This window comes from Ochotona princeps, chromosome 3, assembly GCF_030435755.1.
Source record: "Ochotona princeps isolate mOchPri1 chromosome 3, mOchPri1.hap1, whole genome shotgun sequence".
In the NCBI taxonomy this organism is placed as follows: Eukaryota; Metazoa; Chordata; class Mammalia; order Lagomorpha; family Ochotonidae; genus Ochotona; species Ochotona princeps.
Genome location: NC_080834.1, coordinates 9,266,238 through 9,292,360, shown reverse-complemented (window position 1 = coordinate 9,292,360; position 26,123 = coordinate 9,266,238). Strand labels below are relative to the sequence as shown.

The 26,123-nt window shown below is 42.1% G+C and overlaps 1 protein-coding gene across 3 annotated transcripts in view; it reads left to right on the top strand.

The window, feature by feature from the left end:
* Positions 1–754: 754 nt before the first annotated feature.
* Positions 755–26,123, top strand: part of CP (ceruloplasmin) — a 51,229-nt gene continuing 25,860 nt past the window's right edge. For 2 of the 3 annotated variants that reach the window (XM_058661419.1, XM_012930521.3), the window contains exons 1-9: positions 756–1,172; positions 9,321–9,568; positions 11,450–11,662; positions 12,306–12,485; positions 13,973–14,227; positions 17,085–17,256; positions 19,900–20,039; positions 21,811–21,960; positions 22,421–22,632. In XM_058661419.1, coding sequence (XP_058517402.1) covers positions 1,027–1,172; positions 9,321–9,568; positions 11,450–11,662; positions 12,306–12,485; positions 13,973–14,227; positions 17,085–17,256; positions 19,900–20,039; positions 21,811–21,960; positions 22,421–22,632 — 1,716 coding nt within the window. In that variant the 5' untranslated portion in view covers positions 756–1,026. Of the gene's footprint in view, positions 1,173–9,320; positions 9,569–11,449; positions 11,663–12,305; positions 12,486–13,972; positions 14,228–17,084; positions 17,257–19,899; positions 20,040–21,810; positions 21,961–22,420; positions 22,633–26,123 lie in introns of all 3 variants that reach the window. The other variant, XM_058661420.1, reaches the window with a different exon arrangement.

The following is a 26,123-nucleotide window of genomic DNA, read 5'->3' as shown; positions in this document are numbered from 1 at the left end:
TACAATGCGCCGTACACAGGAGGGCTCCTTCAGAAGTGGTTACTAGATGCACGAACTGCTGGAACATCACAGGCCCTCCTCCTGCATAGATCTAGTTCAACAAAAAAAACTTCAGCAAATGCATAAAATTTTGCAGTGTTCTAGAGAAAATAGAATCCTATTAACACCAATGTCAGCTGCTTTATCAGGACTTTATTCAAATTTAAAAAGCCACTTTATTTATTTCGGCATAGGCATTATGACTGAAGACAAAATTTTTCCCTCAAAGTCTCTCACGCTAAAATCCACATCTACTTCAAAGATGGCAATTTCCGGCTAATCAACAAAGACATTGCTTTATCTTCTGAGACTAATTAATTTTTACCTTCCAAGGCTGGTTTACGGATGACTGCTTTCTTTGATGATTAAAACCAAGTTGCTAATGCCTGTTTATTTCCATAGTGCAGTAATGAATGATCTGATAAAGTCTCCATACAACAGATATAGTCAGAGTTCACAAAACAGACAAACCCTTTCAAATGAAATTCTTGTTTTGGGTCGCCTAAATTTGGCATGCTAAACAGCATGTTTTATCTCTTAAACTGTAGATTAAGTTTTCGTCCGGCTTCTACAAGTAGTCAAGTGCTGCCAGTTTTACATAATCTTTCTTCTGGTTTACTAGAAGTGCCGTTTACAGGACGCCATCCTGCATGATTAGACAACTGCATGTAAAGATGTTCTCTGTCCTGGAATTTACACGACGAGTGAAAGAAGTTCCAGAGACACACCACACGGGTGCTCCAACAATCACTGTCGACTTTATTTGTAGTCAGAGAATCCTGGCAACTGCCAGCTGGTTTTTTTCCCCTGGGTTTACCAGAACTGAGCTGAATTGGAAACTGTTATTTGCTTTAACGAAACAATTTACTCTTGTGCAACATGAAATTGTGTCAATCAAGCAAATAAGAGGAGAAAGCCTTCCTTATAAATCTGCCTGCTTCTGATTTTACCTCATTGCTTCTCAAGCTCCAAGAGAGAGGGGGGACAATGAAGCTTTTGATGTTTGGCATTTTTTTGTTTTTATGTAACACCCGAGCCCGGTCAGAAGAGAAACATTATTATATCGGAATTATTGAAACAACATGGAACTACGCCACTGACATTGGAGACAAAAAACTTATCTCTGTGGACACGTAAGTTGCTTTTTTATTGTTTATGAATCAACTTTATACATTTAATTTTTATTTGAAGTGTTATATGTTGAAACTCAAGCTGCTGTGCCCTGTGTGTTCTGGGGTGTTGATCATTTGCAAAGTTGCCCTCCCCATACCCTGTGCTGCCTTGCAAAGGTGTGCGTCTCCTGCAAGCTGCCCTGGTCTGCCCCGGTCTGCCCCGGTCTGCCCCGGTCTGCCCTGGTCGGCACTGCCTCCTCTCCCAGCAGCATTCTCTATTCCTGTCTGCTCACGCAGAGATTGTTTTCATTCAAGCAACGACTACGTAAAATGTTATGTTTATTACACCGTTTTCTGTGAGAAGACAATATTTTTTAATCAGTCAAAGCATCATTGGCAGACATAAAGTATCATCTGAGTAAATCTGACGCTGCCTAACAGTTGCTGGATGACTCTGGATGGCTAGTCGTGCTAACTTCTCATCACTTCCGAGCTGCTGATCTATAAAATACAGACTATTAGCATACCTCGTAGGTTCTCTTACAGGGTGGACGTGCTAAAGCCCTTGGCATAGTGCAGGGAGAGCTTCTAAACCGCACATAGACGCTACTAAGCTGGCCCCCAAACTCTGCATAACTGAAATATTTTTATGCTGCAGTTGAAACCTCCCTATTTCAAGTAACATTCACCAGACAGAAAAAAAAAAAAGCATTGTGTTCTTCAAGATTTTCATTATGGAAGCATATCTCTATTGAGATCATTACTTCTAATAATGTGAATTAAACATTTACTGCCAAATGGCAATTTCATTTTCACAACCAGCAGTCACCACATTAATGCGCGTATTTCGACAGTGAGTTCAATACCCATCAGCTGCTAAGACGCTACTTTAAAAGACAGCTAAATAAACATGTCAAATTCATACATACTGACTCTGGTTGAAGGCTAGCTACCATTCTTTTAAAAAATGATTTATTTATTTTTATTGAAAAGGCAGATATGCAGAGAGAAGGAGAGACAGAGAGAAAGATCTTTTATTCGCTGGCTTACTCTCCAAATAGTCGCGATGGCTGGAGCTGAGCGGATCCAAAGCCAGGAGCCAGGAGCTTCCTCTGGGTGTCTCATGCAGGTGTAGGGTCCCAAGAACTTGGACCATCCTCTGCTGCCTTCCCAGGCCATAAGCAGGGAGCTGGATCAGAAGTAGAACAGCCAGGATAGAAAGCAGCACCCATATGAGATGCAGTGCTTGGAGGTGGAGGATTAGCCAGTTGAGCCAACACACAAGTACATTCTTTAAAATAGCTGAAATTTTCTACAGAAAAAAAGGAAATGCATGTGCTAATAATGCCTAATAAGCTATTAATTTAACAACACACAGTGAGAAAAATTTCTGACATAAAGGTAAAAATTAACTTGAGATTTGCTTTTATCCAACCAGGTTTTTTTTGAGTATTCTCGCCTTAGAAATATGATACATTTGTGTAGCTTCACCAGAGGTATTATTTTGTACATCTGTTAGCACAATAGATGGAAAAGAGCAGGCTTTGTTAAGAAATGAGAGTGAGTAACGGCTTATTGGGGGCTGAATATGAGTGACCTCGGACCAGCAGACTTTCCATGACACCTGCGAAGTCTTCTGACATTGCCAATTTCTAGTTCAAATTCACATATTTCATGAAGGCACATTTTCATTTGTCCTCACGCAGTAAATATTCAATGGTTTAAAGGAAAAAGGTGGGCTTTGGCTTGCTGGGGATGTCCCTGCCACAGGGTTCAGATTTTTTTAGTCCATGATTGACTACAAAAGGGTATGCTGCAAAAGCTGCCGATTAATTTTAAGAAGGATTATTATTTTTCTAATACATGAGGAATTGTATAGCAGAGCAAGGGATTGCACAAGATTACACCAGATGACTAAAATGAAATAGACCTTTCACCCAAATCCAACTGACCTGGTGGAGAGTAGCAATTCTGTTCAGACACTCCCCAGAGAACGCCTAGGAGATGTTTTCTCCTGAAAGCTTTTCAGGATTTTTAGGGGCAGTGTGTTCTGAGGTCTGATAGCATCAACACAATGAAGGAGAAAATGATTTCCTTCTTTTATATTCACACCTGCCATTTACTTGGGTCGGTGCCCAAACTGTCACTTCAGTAAGTCAATGAATAAAGATTACATGATATAGTTCCTGATCCTGTTATTTATATTTAAATAAGAATAAAGAAACACATGTAAAAATAATTAGTGAACATAAATAGTATATTCTGGGCCCATAACATTAAAAAGTAAATGTTTATTGAATTAATAACAGAAAAAAATAATATTCCTATCTCCATGTTACCTGTTTTTGTGTATAGTAGGAAATTGGAAATAAGGGAGAAATTATTTAAGCATAAGTATAACCATCATAAGAGCTTTTTGCACTTAACCAAACAGTTCTCAGTACATGTTCCCACCAATAGTACTGACTTTCTTAAAATATAGTTCTTGCAAGTCTTTTTAAGAGATTTTTAAAAAATATTTATTTATTTGTATTGGAAAGGCAGATCAGATTTATAGACAGAGGTCAAGTGGCTATGATTGTTGAAGTTTCCAGAGACTAGTATGTAGTTTCTAACTAGTTAAACTGATGTTTCATTCCACTGCTTGTCCTAAATTGGGTTTTGTTTTGCTTATATAGGATCCCTAGATACTGGAGGCATCCCAACAAAAGGTCCTCCTAATGAACTACTTAACAATCCTTCAAAAATCATTTATATTTTTAAATAATTCTAAAAGTGGTACAAACATTAGCTAAAATTATCTGGAAAATTCACTCGCAATGATTCATTCCTTGATATTATCAAGTTAAAAACTAGTAAGCCATAACCAGAATGGTACAAACACATCCTTCCTGAAAACACAGGCAAAAGAAAGTTGGCCATCAGGTTCCATGTTCCAGCTGTGCTCCGGAGGGCCTATAATGCCTTCCAGGTGTGTGACACGCACCTTGGCTGAGTCTCCACCAACCTCTTTCCTGTTTTGTTGGTGGTTCCTGCTTGTGATGGCAGGTATTTAAAGTGGGCTTTTAAAAGACATCCTGCTCCAAAGCTCCAGACACTGGGGACAGGATGTGTTCCGTTTGGGAGCCTGATGATCTGCGTTGGCCAACTCTAAAAGCAGATGTCAAGGAGGGCCCAGGGGGATTTCGCCCATTGTTGCTGATTCCAGCATGAGACAGGTTCTTAGATCAAAGTTGGGAGTGGCCAGGAGCTGTGAGAGGCCACTAACAGCCAACAAGAAGAGGGAATTTCAGACTTACCTCTGTGAACTGAAATATGCCAATACCCTGACTGAACAAGGAAGTGGGTTTTTCCGCAGAGCCTCAGACAAGCATTAAGCTCAATGACCCCTTGATTTCAACACCTTGGTGCTCCAAGGGGAGAACACAGCCGGGCGAGGCTAGACTCCTGACTCATACAAATGCCAGCTTCTAAATGGGTAGGAACTATTTTATGCCACAGTGTGGTCATTCGTTACACAGGAACAGAAAATAATATGTTATGTCTTGGTTAGTGATGTCGAAAATCCAGGGAACTTTTCACCTGCAATACTGAAGTTTTAGTAACCATGACCCGGCATGAGACAAGACCATTTGAGTGAATTTTGACTTCATGGGAGGTGGCAACATTATTATACTCGTATGAGGCAGCATAAAATAATAAAGTTCCCTGCCACAAAACAAACAAACAAACAAAAACAACTCTTTTAGATCTGAAACTTCCAGAAATGATTGGTGTCTGCTTTTTGAAAACAGGGGTGGAGCCGAAAGGAGGGAAATATGACTACTGGGAGGGAAACATATCTGCTAAGGCAGCAAGGAGGAGCCCATTATATCGACAACAGGAAGGACCACAGTTAAATGTGAGTTCTTTGTTTGGTTCAAAGAACAACTAGAATAGTTTCTTGTGAATAAACATCTGACTGGCAACCTTCCTGCAAGCTTCCAGAAACTGACCCTTTGTCCCCAAACTGTGCTTTTGAAATTAAATAGACATGCCAGAATGATCTTTTTTGAGCTCCAATGAAGACAGATCATAAACAAATGGACCTCCCCAAAATATCACACTATGTGAGAATTAGTTCCCAATTTGGTTGAGATAAAATAAAACACAAGACAGAAAAGCCAGTTTGTCCACTGGGATATATGCACAAGAAATCCCAACTGTGAGACGTCCCGGGTCTGTTCTAACTTCAGGTTGTGTTGTTATTTTCATTCAAGTCTTTTATTTATTTTTAAAATGGATATATTTGAAAGAAACAGATGGTGATCTGACTCACTCCTTAAATGTCCGCACCAGCTGGGGCTGGACCAGGCTATAACTGGGAGCCGTGGATTCCAGCGAGTATCTCCTGGGGCTGGTGGAAGTCAGCTCCTTGAGCCAACACCAGTCTCTGCCAGGGGGTGCAGAGAGCTGCAGAGGCAGAGCCAGGGCACAAGCCAGGGACTCCCACAGGTTGTGCAGTCATCCATCCCACAGGGTGTCCTAAACACCTTGACAAATGCCCTCCCAACACCAGATTAGAGGTCATTGTCACCCTTCACCCTACCAAGTCTTTGTGTAGAAAAAAAATGAGTATGAAAACCAAGGCTATGCTCCTTCTATTTTAGGAAATGAGTAATACAAGAGGCTTTCAATGCAATGAAAGCATCTTGATAAAGCCTGCTATAATTCATGGAAATGGGTTATGATGTATTTCTAAATGCTGTCTAGTCACATTCAAAAAATACAATGTACTCTGCAAATGAAGTCTGAAGCAATTTCAAGCTATTTTTAAGTTGGTCTATGTGAGATGTGTTACCAACGGGGCATGGTAGAGCACAGAGTAGCATACCTCTAAATAAATTGGACTGCTCTCCTACAAATAGGAATGTGTCCAGACCTTGAGGGAAACCATTTTAGGACTTAGTCAAGCCTTTGACATTTCTGGGTCAGGGTTCTTGGGGTGCGCCCACAGAAGACTCACATCTTGGATGACTTTGCAGCCCCCCTGTGTGCCTGGCTAACATTGTGTGCTGCTTGAGCCTCTGCGCCATCATGGACTAGAAATCTGCTTTCAACTCAGTCGTCCTCAGCAATTTAGCAGTTATTTTTGCTCTTATGAAGGCACATATTAATTAAAATGCCTCCCATCCACAGCAATGTTGTGGATTTAGGGGCAAAGTTCATCTGTGTCTTGCTTTTTCCACAATTTCCATCTTCTTGGTGTGTCCCTGAGCTTTGCACGGTAGCCTAGCATGGTAGCCTAGCAACTAAAGTCCTCACGTTGCATGCTTCTGCATCCCGTACGGCTGCCAGTTTGTATCCTGGCAGCCCCACTTCCCATCCAGCTCCCTGCTTGTGGCCTGGGAGAGCAGCCAAGGTTGACCCAAAGCCTGGGGACCCTGTACCCGTGTGGGGGACCCAGAAGAAGCTCCTGGTTCCTGACTACAGATCAGCCCAGATCCTGCCGCTGTGGTCACTTGAGGAGTGAATCAATAAACAGAAGATCTTTCTCTCTGTCTCTCCTTCTCTCTGTGTATCTGCCTTTCCAATGAAGATAAAATAAATCTTTAAACAAAATAAAAATTATTTTTGTTTGTTCCAATAAAATAGGAAATGGCAATAAATAAAGTGAAAGTGACATCCAATAGGAGAAATGGGGGAACATCCATGGTGTTGTTCCTCCCCATCAGGTGTTAAAAAAACAGTCACTGATTTTTCCAACTTGCACCTTGGCCTTCTCACGAGGAGGTGGGACAAGAGAACACCACCACGGTCATTTTTCAGTGAACAATCCTGTCTCCCTTGGGAATGCTGGGGTTTGTCCAACCCAGGAAAAATGACATCATAGCAAGATGGTGGTGACTGGGAGCTGTGTCTCTTGATCCCTCTAGGCAGTGGAGGCTCCCTATTATTTCCAACACCTGTTGGAAATAATTTCCATCCCTCCTATTTCCCACACCTGTTCTCTCAGCTCAACTACAGCCTCTAGTGCAGCTCTTAGCAGTCCCCGTCCTGGTCTCAGCACGCAGGTTTCATTTCACACCAGCCATTGCTGGCAGAGATCTGGCCACTGCCAGGAGGTGACCTGGAACCAAAACTCTACACCCTTCTGAATCGTGACATCAAGGGATCATTCTGCTTTGGGAACTGGCAACTCTTTTCACCTTAGAGCTGCCCTGATGCAGGTTACTTACAAGTCAGGGCAATAACATGCCTGCACTGGGACACCCCTTGAGCCCAGATCTGTGGACTGGACCCCAGGAATCTGTATTTCTTCAACTGCTTCCATAGACTCCTCTGCTCATGAAACCTGAAGAAACATCAGATGAAGTTTCTAAATTCTGCAGCATTGATAGCGCAGAGCTCCCAGACAAGCCCTGTTCTTGTTTTTGAAGAGACGAAGAACAAATATGTCTCATTCCTTCTGATGAGCTCACAGCTGGGGCACCACTACAAACCGTATTCCTTCGCCAGGTTGTCCAGCCCCAAGAGGGCTCAGTGGAAGAGTGCTCAGATGAAAGCAGGTGACACACACACACACACACACATACACGCACAAAAATAGTTAAAACGCCGGGCCCGGCGGCGTGGCCTAGCGGCTAAAGTCCTTGACTTGGACTAGCTGGGATCCCATATGGGCGCCGGTTCTAGTCCCGGCGGCCCCACTTCCCATCCAGCTCCCTGCTTGTGGCCTGGGAAAGCAGTCGAGGACGGCCCAAGGCTTTGGGACCCTGCACCCACTTGGGAGACCTGGAAAAGGTTCCTGGTTCCTGGCTTCGGATCAGCGCTTGGGGAATGAATCATCGGATGGAAGATTTTCCTCTCTGTCTCTCCTCCTCTCTGTATATCTGAGTTTGTAATAAAAATAAATAAATCTTTTTTTAAAAATAGCTAAAAATCCCAAATCATTATCCCGAGCGTGAGCTGTTCTTACTCAAAATGAAGGCACCTCGGGTATGCAGAAGCTTGCTGAAGCCCAGGATGTAAGCAGGTCCCCCTGAAGGGCTGCACGGCATTGCCCAAAATTAGATTGCACTGAAATGCCTGGAGGCGTCAGTGAAAGTCAGTAACAAGAATCAAAGTTCAAACACTGAATTCGCTCTTGTTTTTCTTTTTTTTAACTGATTAATGTTGATTTTGCTGATAATTTTTTGGAAAGTTTTAAATAATTATTAATTAGTAGAACTCAAATTAAACATTAAATACTAGGTATAGCAGTAGTCAGGAATTCTAAACACACAGGGGTAATTTAAATCCAAACGTAATTTTTAAAATCCACACAGGGGCTGGCATTGTTGGATAGCTGGGAAAGTTGTTCCCTGCAATGCTGGCATTCCATATGGTTACTGGTTTGAGTCACAGTTCCTCCACTTCTCACTCAGCTCCCTACTGATGCACGTGGGTAAGCAGCAGAAGATGGCCCAGGACCCTGAGGATTTAACCATTGAACCCATCGTGCCAGGGCCATATCTACATTTTCATATGGAAATCTTAACATCCTAGTAAGATGCACCATACTTTTTATGTTACCTTCACAAAAGGTCTTCCCTTTCACACACCTGCTAAGGAACACCAATTAATTTTATTAAACTAGCTATAATTGGGCCCAGCACAATGGTTCAATTGGCTAGTCCTCCCATTGCAAGCATTGGCATCCCATATAGATGCCGGTTCATATCCTGGCTGCTCCACTTCCCATCCAGTTCCCTGACTGTGGTCTGGGAATGCAATAGTGGATGATCCGAAGCCTAGGCACCCCGTACTCATGTGGGAGACCCAGAAGAAGCTCCTGGCTCCTAGCTTTGGATTGGCTCAGCTCTGGCCATCGGGGGAGGGAACCAGTGGATGGAAGCTCTTTCTCTGTATACATTCACCTTTCCAATAAGATTAAAATAAATCTTTTTAAAAATACACAAATATGAGAACTCTGGGAGAAGCATATTAGATAGGCACCTGAAGCCCTCACAGGTGACTTTAAAACATATATTAATTAATTAACTAAATTAATTCAATTTTTAAAAATGGCTAAATGCTACTTCCTCTCTGAAGACATTTCATGTGATGAGGTCATCTATTTCCCTTTAATGATAACATTAGTGCCGGAAATCACGACTCCTGATAAACTTGTTTTCTTTTCCTTTGCAGGGAGCACTTCAATAAGTATCTTCAAAATGGTCCGACGAGAATTGGGAGAATCTATAAAAAGGCTCTTTATCTTCAGTACACAGATGAGAACTTCACAACAGTTGTGGAGAAACCAGCCTGGCTAGGGTTATTAGGCCCTATTATCAAAGCTGAAATTGGTGATAAGGTTTTTGTACACTTAAAAAACTTTGCCTCAAGGCCTTATACTTTTCATTCACATGGGATGACATACTACAAGGACCATGAAGGTAAGCTCAGCTCATAGGACAGCTGCGTGGACAGTTGCCTGCCCTTCAGCTCTGAACTGCAGAGTGGCTATTTTGGTCATCTTGTAACCCTCCATTTTTCTTGGTTGTGTGTATGCGTGTGTGTATACATGTGTATGCGTTAAGTGTGAAGGTGGTAGAGTTTCCAGGTGCACTTGATGATGACAGTCAGCCAGAGCCAGTATCCAAAATGAGAGACAGATATACACAATGAAGCCAAGAACAGAGACTACAGTCCCGCCTAACCCTGGAAAAAACTCTCAGCCCAGCTAAGGCAGCACGAGGAGTCTCACACACTCGGTCAAGCAGCACATGGGGCTGGCTGACTCCAGAGTCCCATGTAAGGCACAAGTGACCAGCAGGGTCATCGGAATCAAGAACTCAAAAGCCTTAACATCGGTACCAGGATAAAGACAAGCTTTGGCGCTGTGCTGTATCCTCCGAGCTAGGTGATGAAACGAAAAGAGCTGCATGCCGATCACAGCTCTAAACAAAGACTTTGAAATGAATAAACTGAAGTCTGAGTCAAATCCAGCCTTGCCTTCTACTGGCCAAGTGATGTTAGAAAAATTGCATAAGTTCTCTGTGTTTTGGTGTCCCTGTTGATGGAACAGGAGCCGTGACAGCATGTAGTAACTCTGAAGGTCGGCTGTTATCATAAATGAGCATGCTTAGGTTGCAGCATGGTTCATTGAGGTTATAAAGATTAATCCTGAAAATTAACATGACTTTAGTTTTGATTAATTATTAATCTCCTCTTAAAAGAGGAGTTATTTTAGAAGGTAAATTTCTTCAATATTTAATATTTCTTTTTTTAAGATTTTTATGCTCTGGGCAGAACAATTACATTATTGGTATAAATGGCTGACTGGTGTCTTGGTGCTGTTTTGTTTGTTTTGTTTTTTGTTTTTAACAATTTCATGGTTTATTTGGCAATCAGCTTTCATTTTTAAGTGTGATAATAATATTATGGTTTTGTTCAAATGAGAAAAAATAAAAGAGCTCTGTGTTCAGAGATGCGTACTGAAGTACTTATGAAGAAAACACAATGCCTGCAATTTTCTTGAAAATTATGCAACGGAGGATGGGCATTTGGCGGAGCAGTGCAGCTGGCCCTTAATCTGCGTACGGCGGTTCAATTCCCAGCCATGCCTCCTGCGCCCAGCTTCTTGAGGCTGCCTGTCCTTGGCAGCGGGAGGGTGGCTCAAGCTCTGGCCCTGCCTTGCGCCTGTGGCCCCTGACTGCTTCAGGCACTGGGGAAATGAACCCAGGGCTGAGAGAGCTTGCTTGTCTCTTTTTCAGCCTCTCAGATAAATACACAGTTTCAAATGATATAAAATAATTCAGTAGTATCTGGAGTAAGCATGAGCACAGACAAGATGGGCTGTGAGTTGATCATGTCAAATCTAAGTTGATGGGGGCATCTGGAAGTTTGTGACGTTATTTTTGCATACATTTGGAAATATGCAAAATCATGAATGAAAGATGTTTCGTTTCTGCAGTTACTTCCCAGGCAAAAATGCGATGCCATGTAAGAAGTTGCAAATGATGGCGAGCATAGTTATTTTGGACATAAATTCCACACCTTGACTCCCAGCTATAAGTCATTCTTCTAATTGTAGTGATGCTCCTGATGTATCTATTACTAATCCATTGAAGACGCACTCAAGTATAAGAGAGTAGCATAACTTGTGAAGCTTCTAGACCGCCTCACCGATAGCCGCTGACTTCTGTGTGCTCCCAGAGGCCATCCCTGCACCTTCCAGGGGTATATGTTAAGGCTGAATAAACGTTTGCTGAAGGAATGGATCAATCCTCTCATCTGAGCTCAAATATATTGACTTTGTAACTTTACCTTCTTAGGGGCCATCTACCCTGATAATACCACAGATTTTCAGAAAGCGGATGACAAGGTACTTCCGGGACAGCAGTATACTTACATATTAAGTGCCAGTGAAGAGCAAAGGCCTGGTGAGGGAGATGGCAATTGCGTGACTAGGATTTACCATTCCCACATCGATGCTCCAAAAGATATTGCCTCTGGACTCATCGGGCCTTTAATACTCTGTAAAAAAGGTATATTTTCCCATTTATTTAGTAACATTATTTGAGACAGCTTGGTTCTTGAAGGCAAGTGAAGTCACCTATGTTGGAACTGAATGAAGCAGACAGGTAATAAACCTATCAAAAGGAAGGGAGGAGCAGGGCAGGCCAAGCTGCCATAGGTAGGCTGTCTTGAGGATGGGTTTGCTGTATCTCACTTGAGACAGTAGTGTGGGGAATTATGGCTTTGTCAAATGGGACTTCACCGTAGCCCTTTGTAGCACAGATCTGTGGTTATTTGTCCAATTTTGATAAATATCATATCAGAATTTCCAATGTCAAGGGAAAGACATCAGAACTTAGATACTTGAATGACAGTGCTTGTATGAGCAACAATCAGCTACTCGCGAAGATGTTTTCAGCTTGTGTTTATATATATCGGAAGATACAGACACAGTGGGCAGAGGGCCCTTAGGATTCGTGTGGCCAGAGGACACCCAGTGCAGATTATTGAACATGGTGCTGTACCCATAGAACAACAGGGAGTGACCAGTGCAGATTTGTGGTTTATTAGGGAAATATTAGACATTTTCAGAAACTCTCACAGATCACCCAGAAATACAAGTCAAAATGCGTTAAAATGTAGTTCTATTGAAATCATTCATTTTCACTTCAGATTCTCTGGAAAAGGAAAAAGAAAAAGAAAGAAACATTGACCAAGAATTTGTGGTGATGTTTTCCGTGGTGGATGAAAATCTCAGCTGGTACTTAGAAGACAACATCAAAGCCTACTGCTCTGAACCAGAGAAAGTAGACAGAGATGACGAAGAGTTCCAGGAGAGTAACAGGATGTACTGTAAGCTCGCAGAACTCACGCTCACTCTGTGCTTCTTGCTTCACTTCTGTCTGCTAAGCCTAGTGTCTCACATGAATGAGTGGTGTTTTTTCTAGCCTAGTATGTAGTAATAAATGTGAAACAGGCAACTTGACACTCTGCTGAACCGGTCACCATCAAAACACTAAACTTGGCAAAGCTTGCTAAACCAAACTTGCTCCCAAACTGATAAGGAGAAAACAACATCTGTTATGACATAATGTGTGTGTGTGTTTGTATGTATATATTTACTTACCCTCCAAGCCATTTTAAAAATGACTTAAGGTGACCTAAAATGACTAAACTTATACATCTACTATAAAATATTGAGCTATTTCTGTTGTTATATTTGTCATCATCTGCTAAGGAAATAGTTGGAACCCCTAGCTCCAGATGCTGTATTTTATTCACTTACTTCACGGCGCCCCTCCAGTTCCTCACCTGATGCCAATTCTTTTCTGCATCTCAGTTTATTTTGTCTAGAAATGCCTTTTCACTGCCTAGTTTTGTTTTTCTTAACTCTCAAATACTGAACGTAGTAAGATGACTTGTTCCTCAGCATATGCATCAAAGAATAAATAGCTTTACATCCAATTGCATCCATACAAATAGCTTTGTTTGGAATATTTAAAATAACCTTAAACAACAAACAAAAATAATCATCCTACCGAAGCCAAAAAAATAAACTACTCAGTAAAGCAATCATTTGATATCTGTTTACAACTTTTGCTTTTCTCTGGCTGTCAGATCCCTTTCCATACTTTAATCCTGACTCTGCTAAATGCTATCACAAAACGTCATTGCTCAGATTTCTCTTCTGGCCAAGCTGGGTACCAATGGCACATCAGGAATAATCACTGTCGTTCTAGATTTCTACCCAGGAAGTCTTGGGGACACCGACTCCTGTGTGATGACGCTAGGTTTCCTCAAGGGATGACACATTCTGTTTTGAACTTTTGCATCCCCGAGGCTGTGGTCCCTGAAGTGCTTCCCCTGTGTTTCTGCATTTTCTTCCATGATTTTTGTTACAATTTTTGTCTTCCAGTGTTAAATCACAACGCAAAACTTTCCCTATTTTTAATTATAAAAGAAATTCTCACTATAAAATTGGAAAAGTTTTGGCATTGAATGAGAAAAAAAAAATTAAAACATCCTCACTACCACTACAAAATTCATTGGTTGCTAAGCAACTTCTAGTCTTTTGAAAACCACTCGGTGTATCAGCATACTTGTGTATTTACAAACACACGACCAACCTGTGCAATTTATAACAAATACAGCAAATGCGTTTATCTGCTACTGCAGTGTTGGCAAGAATCCTCAGGTTGAATTTAGCTCCAAGTTGAGAGTGGTTAGAAACATCTGGTGTGTGAGCCAGTTATCTGCCATCTCAGACTGAGTGTAACAGTCACTACCATGATCCCAGGCACCAACCTGGACTATTCACAAACTCTGCTCTTGACCTACAGCTGTGAATGGACACAGTTTCGGAAGTCTCCCGGGACTCTCCATGTGTGCAGAAGACAGAGTGAAATGGTACCTCTTTGGTATGGGTAATGAAATTGATGTGCACGCAGCTTTCTTTCATGGGCAAACATTAACCAGCAAGAACTACCACATCGATACAATCAACCTCTTTCCCGCTACTCTGTTTGATGCTCTCATGGTGGCCCAGAGCCCTGGAGAATGGATGCTTACCTGTCAGAATCTAAACCATCTGCAAGGTAGGCCATTTTGACCTGATATCATTTGACAGCTGGAATGAGGCCTGTGTCATTCACACTATTAGTGGGGTTGTGGTTGAGAATTGCAATCTAACGCTGAATTGTCTTCGGAGTAACCTGAGCTTTAAATTGGTGTCTTAGTTTTACTCCTACAATGGCATGTATCATAAAGTAATATTAAGGCCAAAAAAAAACTATGCTATTTTTCATGTATTGAAATATGACGATGCATTGTTTTGTAGAAAATAGCTCGTTCTGAAAGTACAGTTCCTCCTTGGTAGTGTTGTATGTGGTTTTTCAGTTTTGCAAAAATCCTATACAAAAATAGAACATTTGCATATTATGATGAAAAAGTCGCCTGGTTTTTTCATGTTTCTTCAAGATACGACCAAATTTGTTCATTGGACCTGGCTAGTCCTCAGTTTAACTTGATAAATCCCTCCCTTTACTTTGTAAAGATTTATTTATTTATTTGAAAGAGTTACAGAGAGAGAGGGAATACAGAGAGAGGTCTTCCATCCACTGGTTCATTCCCCTAATGGCCACCACAGCCTGCGCTGTATCAGGCTAAAGCTGGAAGCTGCTTCTGTGTCTACCTCATAGGTAGCAGGGATGCAGGCACGAGGCCCCTCCTCAGCTGCTGTTCCCATCAGGGATGCAGGCACTGGGGCCCTCCTCAGCTGCTGTTCTGAGGCCATCAGCAAAGAGATGCATCAGAAGTGGAGCAACTGGAACATGAACCTGAACCCACATGGAATGCTGACATCACAGGCTGTGGCTTGACCTGCTGTGTCACAATGGGGTTTCCTTTCTCTTTTTAATGCAAACTGATAAAAATACTGTTGTTCTTTGAAATTATTAGTTTGTTACATTGACCTATTGAAGAAATCAAGTTTGTCCTAAATTTCTGGGTGACTACTCTGACCTGCAGACGCCACTGCGTTTATCACATACAATGACGTTCAAAAATTCATGAAAACTGAAATCAAATGATTGGTTTATTTGAATATAAGAGGTTTCAAAATCCATTCATAGCTTTTCAAAAGATTTATTCATTTTTACTTGAAAGAGTTAAAAAGAGAGGGAGAGGGCCCGGTGCAATAGCATAGCAGTTAAAGTCCTCACCTTGAATGCTCTGGGATCCCATATGGGTGCCGGATCTAATCCAGCTCCCTGCTTGTGGCCTGGGAAAGCAGTCGAGGCTGGCCCAAAGCCTTGGGACCCTTCACTCATGTGGGAGACCTGAAAGAGGCTCCAGGCTCTTGACTTTGGATTGGCTCAGTTCTAGCCATTGCCGCTGCTTGGGGAGTAAAACATCAGACAGGAGATCTTCCTCCTTGTCTCTCCTGCTCTGTATATCCGCCTTTACAATAAAAATAAATAAATCTTTAAAAAAGGAGAGAGAGAGAGAGAGAGAGGGAGAGAGAGAGTCTTTAAATCCACTGGTTCACTCCTCAAATGGCTGGATGGCCAGAGCTGGGTTGGTCTAAAGCCAGAAGCCAGGAGCTGCTTCCAAGTCTCTCACGTGGATGTAGGGGTACAAGAACTTGGGTCATCCTTCACTGCTTTCCCAGGGCATTTACAGAGAGTTGAATAAAAAATGGAGCAGCTGGAACTTGAACTGGTACCCATATGGGATGCTGTCACCACAGTTAGAAGCTTAACAACTACACCACTGCCTGGCCCCAATGCATTTTGTTTGTTTGTTTTTTGTTTGTTTGTTTGTTTTAAAGATTTATTTTTAAAAATTTTTTAAAGATTTATTTTTATTACAAGGTCAGATATACAGAAAGGAGAGACAGAGAGGAAGATCTTCCGTCTGATGATTCACTCCCCAAGTGAGCCGCAATGGCTAGAGCTGAGCTGGTCCAAAGCCAGGAGCCAGGAGCTCTTCCGGGTCTCCCATGTGGGTGCAGGGTCCCAAGGCTTTGGGCCGTCCTCGACTGCTTTCCTAGGCCACAAGCAGGGAGCTGGATGGAAAGTGGAGCTGCCAGGATCAGAACTGGCACCGGTATGGGATCCCAGCGCATTGAAGGCGAGGACTTTAAAACCGCTACACTATCACGCCGCACCCCCCCCCCCACCCCCGTGTGTTTTTAAATAGTATTTATTTACCATGAAATTCTTAAAAGTGATCATTTGTTTAATTACGTCACAAAGCTAAAAGCAGAGATAGTGTTTCTACTCAGAAGTCCACAATGGTTTGTGCTGAGCCTGGCTGGAGCTTGGAGCCAGGAATTCAGTCTAAGCCTGCTGCTTGGGTAGCAAAGAACCAAGTACGTGACCCACCACCTAGTTTCTCCCAAGGCGCACGTGATCAGGAAGCTGGGAGGGGGTGGGAAGCCAGGACTCAAATCCAGGGACTCAGTGTGAGAGAAAAAGTGAGCCAGACGCCAAGGTAACTGCAAGGTCAAGTGTTCTCTACGAGATTCTGAATTCGCATCAAATGACCTGGATCACAGAAGGTCCAGAGTGGCAGGTGCACATTTTGCATGTAAGGCCAACAAAACATGCTCATTCTATTCCTCCTCATCAATCCTAATCGATTCCATAAAACGTGTCACTGCCTGTTTTGGCTTATCTATAAATTTGATATTTTTCTTTCATGAAAAATGCTTCCAAGTGACATCCCACAGAAAATTGCACATGTCGAAAGCACATGATCTTAATATCTTGTCTAATCTATTTGTATATAAACATGGGTCATTTTTAAAATTTGAATTTCCCCATCAGTAACTCATTTATAATCAATTGCCCTGAGTAATAAGAGTGCTTCTGTCATAGCTACTTCTTCCCTTTTTGTCGGGGAAATACACACTGGGTGCGTTAATCAATATCTCCTTACATGTGGTTCCAGCTGGTCTGCAGGCCTTTTTCCAGGTCCAGGACTGTAAAAAGCCTCCAGCAGAGGATGACATACTGGAGAAACAAGTTAGACATTACTACATCGCTGCCGAGGAAATCATCTGGAATTACGCTCCCTCGGGTGTAGACATGTTCACCAACGAGTCGTTGACAGCACCCGGCAGGTAATTCACAGAGAATACCATCATGCTCCCCACCCCACCCAAAACGCTGTTTCGACATTTACTGGGGTGCTTGATGTAACAGGCTGAGTTTGAGAACAATAACATTGTGTCTATGAAAAAAGGGGGGCTCGAATATTATCAGGTGTTCAATTAGTTCATGAGAAAACAAGACACAGTAGGAAGGACTAATTCATTAGCTTTCCATTTTTTTTCAAATATCGTAATCAACAGCACTGAGTACATGCACAAGGTAACACAGCCATCACCGCCGTCTACTTCCAGGATCTCGTCATCACCCACAGTTGACCTTGTACTCTTGTAACAATAGCCTTCAGTTCTATTCTCCCACACTCTAATAATGTCAACACTACCTTCTGTCTCTACTTTTGCAAATTTTCAACAATTCATCCAAGTGGAATGTCTGTCCTTTTGTGTGTAGTTCATTTCAGTTAGCGTGTCTTCAAGGTTTGTCAATCTTTCGCATGGAATAACAATCAGACGTATATACCGCATTCTGCTTGCCCACCTGTTCGTGAACATCTGGGTTGTTTCACCTTTTTGCTACTGTGTAATGCTGCCATGAATGCTGGTGCGTTAATATCTATCCCTGCACCGTTTTCATCTGTGCACTAGCTGTGCTCAGGATTCCAACTTCTCCATCTCCTCTTGATAGTTATCATCGTTTTTGTTTGATATATAAAACATCAATGGATAGGAAGTGATATGATACTTTTGATTTGCATTGCCTTGATGACTCACCTGAGCATCTTTTCATATGCCTATTGATCAAATATTTTATCATAGAATTTTCTATTCTTATCCTTTGCTATTTTTTAAATTGGGTTTTTGATATGATATTGTTAGGAGTTGTATGAGTTCTTTGCATACTCTGGGTTATTCAGATTTATTTATTTTTATTTGAAAAGCAGATTTTACAGAGAGAGGAGAGACAGGTCGAGTCCTTGTTCACTCCCCAAATGGCCTCACTGGCCAGAGCTGAACTGATCCGAAGCTGGGAGCCAGGAGTCATTGTCCAGGGATCTCACATGGACACAGAGGCCCAAGGACATGAGTCAGCCTCGGCTGCCCCCCAGGCCGTCAGCAGGAAGCTGGGTCGGCAGTGAAGCAGCCAGGCCACTTGCGCCCATGTGTGATACTGCCATAAGCAGGCAATTAGCCTTCTAAGTCACCGCACGGGCCCCGTACGTTCTGGATTTTAATTTCTTTTCTTTTTTTTTACAGTTTAATTTCTAATTAAATATTTGCAAATGTTTTCTTCTGTTCTGTAGGTTGTCTTTTAGTTTTCTTGGAAGTTTTGATGCACAAAGCTACTCTTCTTTTTATTTCCAGTTGCATGAACTCTATTGTAAAAACAACAGATCTTATTCAGTGTTAGATGATACATAAAATTACACGAAAAGTAGCAACTCTCCGAAATTTCATAATCTAAAAATCAGCCCTTATATGATTTTCACAAGCATCCTTCCAGAAAATTCACTTTGCATGTATGGATGATAAATATTTATACTTTTTTTGATGGGAGATTTTATTTACTTATTTATTTATTTATAGGTTATTTTATCTGATAATCTTTACATAGTTGATTAGGGCACAAAGGTCAAGGGCTACAGAAAAGTGGGTAAGACCATTGTTTCCACATTATTATTTGTTTGTTTGTTTTGGGTTTGTTTTTTTTCTGTATCTGGGGTAAGGGGGAAGATAAAGGGAGAAGTCCCACCCATCCTCCCACACATCCCAAGCCCCCGGCATGGGGCATGCTGCAAGGGTCCTGCTCAAGTGGTTTTGATAGTTCAATAGTTCTGAATTGCTTCTGAACAAAGCTACTCTTTTGTTGTTGTTGTTCAATTTTTATCTTCAATTTTGGAATGTTATGGTGCACACAGAGCTGCTCGGTGCACAAGCCTGCGTGACTGGCACAGCCTTTCAGCCATTCGTCCCGCCTCAGTCTTCCTATACTTCTGTCCGTTTCTCACAAAGCACCCGAAAGGGAATGGGGTCCAGCTTTCCCCCCAGCTTCTCCCTCCTCTTTTTCTCCAGGACAAAGGGTGTTCGGAGTGTGAATGAGGCAACATTCTTCCCCAGGCTTTCACTACCCAGTGCTTCCAGACAGGGTCGCCCACCTGGCACGGGCAGCAGAGGGGCTTCCCCTAGGGTGCCTTGCTAGGGAGAGGACTGGAAACGTGTTACTGGCCCAGGTTACCAGGCTGCATCACCAGCTTGGTGCTGCATAGGGAGAACTGTCTTGTGCGTGAGTTTTCCTTGGGAGCAAGGCTGGGACACCTGTGAAACTTCTATGGCCTGGGCAGGGTTTTGCAGAGAAGTACTGGGCCGTTTCCACGGTGTGCTTCCAAGTATCTGCTTATGGTCTGTTGTCCTTCAGCCCTGCTCACACACATGGGCTAACTTCCTTCCTAACACCTCTACCCCTTAACCTTCCTAAGTATGAGTAGCCTAGAACTGCCTATTTCTGTGTAAGAAACTGGTATGGACAACCATAAAGTGTAGACACTATACACCATGCGCAAGATTCAGTGCTAAGCGCTGCTGACACTTTCTGCTTGAACTAGTACTCCGTGGGAATACCTGCCTTGTGTCTGCATCAATCCTGTTGTGTTTTGGCAGCGCCTCAGAGGTGTTTTTTGAACAAGGACCTGCAAGAATCGGAGGCTCTTACAAAAAGCTAGTTTATCGCGAGTACACAGATGCCTCTTTCACTAATCGCAAGGAGAGAGGCCCTGAGGAGGAACACCTTGGCCTTCTGGGTGAGTCTGCAGAGTAGGTACAGGAATGCATGCTTGTCACGCTCTCCCCTCACGTCCCCCCAACTTCAGAAAGAACAGAAGAGTCAGTCCCTGCAGGGTGGATTAAACATCAAGCAATGTGGCTGATAGTGAGTTTCCCAAACGTAGATTCCCAATGGTAAATCTTCAACATTAAAAGCCATGGTGACTTCAAATGATTATGCTTGTTTGTTGTTGTTCAAAGAGATCAGAGGACACTGTGTGCACAGGTGACTTGATTTAAATGGTAACGAGGTTGTTAACATCTGCTCTCAGCAAAAATTACAATGCCTTAGAAAAAAAGCTGGTTTCAGATGAGGAAGGCTGGATCTGTCCCAAAGCCCCTGGCGGGCTGCCTGGGACAAAGCTCCAAGACGGGGGTCTGTACAGATGCTCCGGGTGCACAGCTTGGTCACGGGCAAGGTCTGGATTCAGGCTGCCTTCACTCCGCATCTCCCAGCTCTGTGCCTTTCCAGTTGCTCCCTCACCTGTCCACACAAAAGAAGAATGGTTCTCATGTCACTAAACCATGATAAGGATTAGATTTGCTCATTCATCCAAACATTCCAAAGCACAGGAAGTCCTCTGCAAGTACAGGTTTGTGTATTCATGAGCCGTATACACATCGCAACTCTGTGTTTTCATTCAAATCATTGGTTTTCGTAAAAAGAAGACGTTGATTTTGGTGATGGAAAATCCAAAAGCATTACCAATTGAACTTACCTGCTTTGGGTAGTCAGCGTTTACGTCACCCTCTGACTCAGGAATAAGCACGCATGTCCAACCAACTAAAGACTAGAGCGGAGAAAGTGGAGAATGCTCGGAGTTTTCCATAGATGTCTACGACTTATTAGAGACAAAAAGACTTAAAAATGATAATCGAGCTCATTGTCCTCAAATTGGGTCAGAAAGTCCTTCTTACCTTCTAACCTTGCCATGTCAGATTAGTAACAGTCTTACCAGTACTATTATTTTAAATACTTATTTATTTGAAAGGTAGAATTACAGAGAGGGGGGAGACGAAGAAAGAGCTTCTATCCCCTGGTTCATTCCTAAAATGGCCATAATGGTCACAGCTGGGCGAGGCTGAAGCCAGGAGCTTATTTTTTGATCTCCCATGCGACTGCAGGGGCCCAAGCACTTGAACCATCTGCTACTGCTTTCCCAGGCACAATAAAAAAGGAGCTGAGGGCCCAGCGCGGTAGCCTAGCACTGGGATCCCATATGGGCGCCGGTTCTAGTCCTGACAGCCTTGTTCCCATTCAGCTCCCTGCTTGTGGCCTGGGAAAGCAGTCAAGGACGACCCAAAGCATCGGGACCCTGCACCCGTGTGGGAGACCTGGAAGAGGCTCCAGGCTCCAGGCTCCTGCCTTCGGATTGGTGCAGCACCAGCTGTTGCAGCCGCTTGGAGAGTGAATCATCGGACGGAAGATCTTCCTCTCTGTTTCCTCCTCTCTGTACATCTGACTCTGCAATAAAAACTAAATCTTTAAAAAAAAAAAAAAGGAGCTGAATCAGAAGTGGAGCAGCTGAGGCACGAACCAGCACGCATGCAGAATGCCAGGGTCGCTGGCAGTGGCTTTACCTCAAACACTGACCCCAAAAACAGATTTATTAAAAACCAAGGTTTGCACCAGCTACAAATGATATTCCCAGTGGTGCTTGCTGGAGGACATGACTAAAAGAAATAACTATCTTGTACACTCTGTGTGTTCTATAAACAAACAAGGAAAATAATTCTTTTTGTCCGTAGGTCCTGTTATTTGGGCAGAGGTAGGAGACGTCATCAAGGTCACCTTCAAGAACAAAGGCCCATTTCCCCTGAGTATTCAGCCAACCGGCCTGAGGTTCAGTAAGGATAACGAGGGCACATACTATGCTTCACATTCCAACCCAAGTGGAGGTGAGTACGGGCCTCTGTCATCCGTCACCGTGTTGAATAACCCTGGTACTGCTTGCTTGCAGTGTCCTGCAAAAACAGAAGGTAGCAACTTCTGAACAAGCTGCCCAGGTACTGTTTTCAGGCGTCATGCCCCAAAACAAATACCCTTTCTTTGCCATTCCCAACGGCTTTGTGGAATTCTGTCCTGCTCTAATTAGATGGTTATTGAGGTGCTAATAGTGATTTAGTGGCATTATAACAGGTATCTATTTCTGGGATACTGTTTGGCTGGTTTTCAATTTTAAAAATGTTCTGCTAATGGTAAGAAGGTTGCCCAACACAGGAGCACACGTGGAATCGACCCACACTCACAAGGACTGAGGAAGTGGGTTACCATCCTACACTCAACCCCTTCTACATCGCGGCTCGAAGAGCCACATTACAAAGTACACTTCACCTGTCCAGTGTGACTTTCTTACAGGTGGGCCTCCTTCGGCCTCTCATGTGGCACCCACACAAAGCTTCACCTATGAATGGAGAGTCCCCAAAGAAGTAGGGCCCACTCATGCAGATCCAGTGTGCCTGTCCAAGATGTATTACTCTGCCACGCATCCCACCAAAGATATATTCACTGGGCTCATTGGACCAATGAAGATATGCAAGAAAGGAAGTTTGCATGAGAATGGCAAACAGGTGAGGCTGATCCTGGAGCCTGAAAATACATTCATTGCCAGTGTCTGTGAATTATAATTATCTTAGAGAAATTTCTGGGTTTTGAGACAATGAAGATTCTACATCTAACACTAATTTTTTTTTTCAGGTAAGATCTTTACTGGGCCAAGACTTTCTAGCTGATGTGATTGTTCAAGAATGACTGAAAACAAAATTTCTCCATGAGATTCAAGGTCTTGATAAAATTGAATTTTGAATTTTAGCACACACATTTTAAAAATAATTTATGCATGATACTGATTCAGTGAGCACTGAAGGAGATATTACTTAAAATACTCTCCAGCAATATAAAATGAATCTTTGATCTAGCAACAGCAACACACAACCCAATCATTGCTTAGTTCTAAAATATTTAAGTAAAAACCTTTAAAAGGTAAAAGATTTCTTTTTAAATGTCCTATTTATAGTCCTATATAGAATGACCACATCTAATAATAATTACACAACTCCTTAATATCATCAAATATTTGAAGTTCACATTTCCCCAGTTGTCTTATAATTGTTTTACAACTTTTGTTTCAAGCAGTATTCAAATGATTACACCCCTTGTGAGCCACTGATGTTGCTTGACATTATTTTTTTTTTTGCACCTTTGCTGTTCTAAGAGTTATCGTCTGATGCCTCCCAGGGACGTTAGCAGGAAGCCGGAGGAGAAGCAGAGCACAACCCAAAATAGGTGGCCAATTTATTTTTCCTAAATAACTATATTCAACTAATTCTCTATGTATCGGAATCATTTTCTAGGTTCACGTGATCCATGAGTCCCCCCACCAGCAACGTGTGGTACCGACGCAGCTTCATGCTTTCAACATGTGCTGCAAGGTGTTCGCCCATGACTTGAAGATAAATTTTTTCTTCTCCTTTAGATTCCTCTTAAGCACCTTCACACATACATTATTCAGATCAATTTTCAAACATTTTTGTCCTGCCAAAAACCTGTCATGGTATTTTTTTTAATTTATTTATTATTATTAATTCATTAATTACATTGTATTATGTGACACAGTTTCATGGGTACTTGGATTCTCCCCACCCCTCCCCAAACCCTCCCACATGGTATTTTTTTTATTAGAATTTCATTAAGTGGGTGACTGTAGTTGGAGAAAATTAATCGATTTTTAGCCTTTTACTTAGGACCCTTCGGGTTGTCTTTTTGATTATTTAGTACTTTTTCTAGCTTTTTATAATATTAGTCCTGAATAGTGGTTTCTAAATTGATTGTTGTCTTATAAACAAAATATTATTTGCTTAATATTCCTTGTGTAACTAGAAGTTTAAAATTGGCATTTTAAAATACAAATAATTTCAAGCTGACTCATATATACAGTCTATATTATCAACAAACAATGCTAACATCCTCTCTTTGCCAGTATTTCAATTTGTGCTGTTTCCTTGTCTTATCAGAATGAGTAGAACACACACACCCCCCATAACAGCCACTGGCTTGGTTTTGAGTCAGGTATGAATGAGAACATCTCTATTATTTTACCACTAGGACTCAACTGGTTACTGCTCATTCTTTATTATATTTCCAGTTGCTATGAATGTTATTCTATTTAAAAACCAAATGACTTAATCTGCTCCAAAAGCATCCCATGCTAGGCACAGAACTTGTTGGTAACTCAGATGAGTCAGTTTCCTGGTCAAATAGGATTTATTTCCTAGTGTTTTGGGGGAGTAAGGGAGGGAGAAAACAAGCAAACATTAAAATAAAAAAGAACTTCGGAAAAGCAAAACTAGTGTCAGGTTGTCACATTTCCTAAACTATTCTTTCTAGATTTCCTTGAAATAATTATATAATTTTTCTCATTGGGCCTATAAGCTTGATCAACATTAACAATTTCCTCAAGTTGAATCATCCTTGCATGTCTGGCCACTGGTTATGGCCTTTTGTATTTAGACTTTCTCATCCAACCTAGGAAATGAGAAACTGATGAACTGCTTTTGCTGATATTAACATCATTAATATAAGTAATTGTACTAGCATCATTAAATAAAGATTTCCAATAAAAATATTGCAAATAAATTTAAATAGTGAGGAATAATCTGCTTCTTATAGATATAAAAGAAGTAGCCTGTGAAATTATGTTTGACTCTGTCGAGGCATTAGGCCTAGCAGTTAAGACGCTGCTCAGTTCAACCAGTGATGAAGTTTTATATCAAAAAGGGAAATGTCAAGCTGATTTATTCCCTTCATGGAACCATTTAAAATATGAATTAAATTCTATCTTTAATACGAGGCTATTTTTAAACAAAAGTCTCTATTACTAGTTTTGTTTTCTCTTCAGTGATTTTTTTTTTTCTCGAAAACTATCTATTTGAGAGGAATTTAGAAAGAGAGCAATTCAAGCCCCCAACTCGGGCTTCAAATGCCCCAAGCCAGGAACTAGTGAAACTGAGCCAGCATTGCGGGTCAGATGCAAATAAAACTGAACAAAATGTCAGTGTTCCAGCCAGGCCAGGTTTACCAGGGACTCAGGATCAAACACAGGAATGACAATGAGGAAGATGTCTTGTTTTTACCAGTGTGGGAAGGCTTGGCCATGCCACCTTGGCCTCGGGCTCGTCTCCTTTGACACAGGGAGCTTGTGTGTGCACCCAGCTCGGTGTTCAGTGAAGGTGCAATTACTCTTTTAGCATAATAGATTCAGAATGGTGGTATCGTTGACTACTGCCTTTCTAGGAAAGTCCTTTCATCACTAATACTAGGCTACTTTGGACATGTGGCTGGATCGTTGAAAATCCCTAACTAGACAGCATTGGGTCTTCTGGGGTTTGGTCCCGATGCTCCTTGTTCCTGATTGGTTGGAGCTGGAGAGTAGTGTACGTTCCAGGTCAGGCAGTGGATACCTGTGGGTCAGGAGAGGTTTGCTCCTGAGGATCCTGTTCCAATGGGAATTCAATCCAAGTCTCACTCGTGCTTGAAAAGCACCCGTCAAGTGCCTCCCAGGATCTACAGCAGCAGGAAGCTGGAGTTAAGAGCAAAGTGGAGTTAAATCCAGCCATTTTGCTATGGGACATGAGAAGCTTCCCTGCTGGGCTACACATCTGTCCTGTAGTGACACCTCTGAATCTGAGTGTTCTGGTTTTTGTCCTTTATCTTGATGAATAATTTCACTACTTTTCAAGGTTATATCTCCCTTCTATAATTTCTGTGTTCCTAAAATTATCCCCATGTGTGTATTTCTCATCCTGAAACCTTTTCTCTGACTGAACAACTTTCTTTGGACTACCTTCGCCACTGATCCAGCTCTGCCTGTTGGAGATTTTAAACTTGATCAAGTTTTCCATGTGAAAGAATGCGCTCCAGGAAGATGAAGCAACAATGTGGAGTGTGCCCCTTGGAGAGCCTGCCTTGCTCTCAGGGCCTCAAGTGCTTTGACTCCCTGTTCTGAACGACAGATTTATAGCACAGAGCAGCCAGACTTTCTGCTTCCTTGCTTTTCATCAGG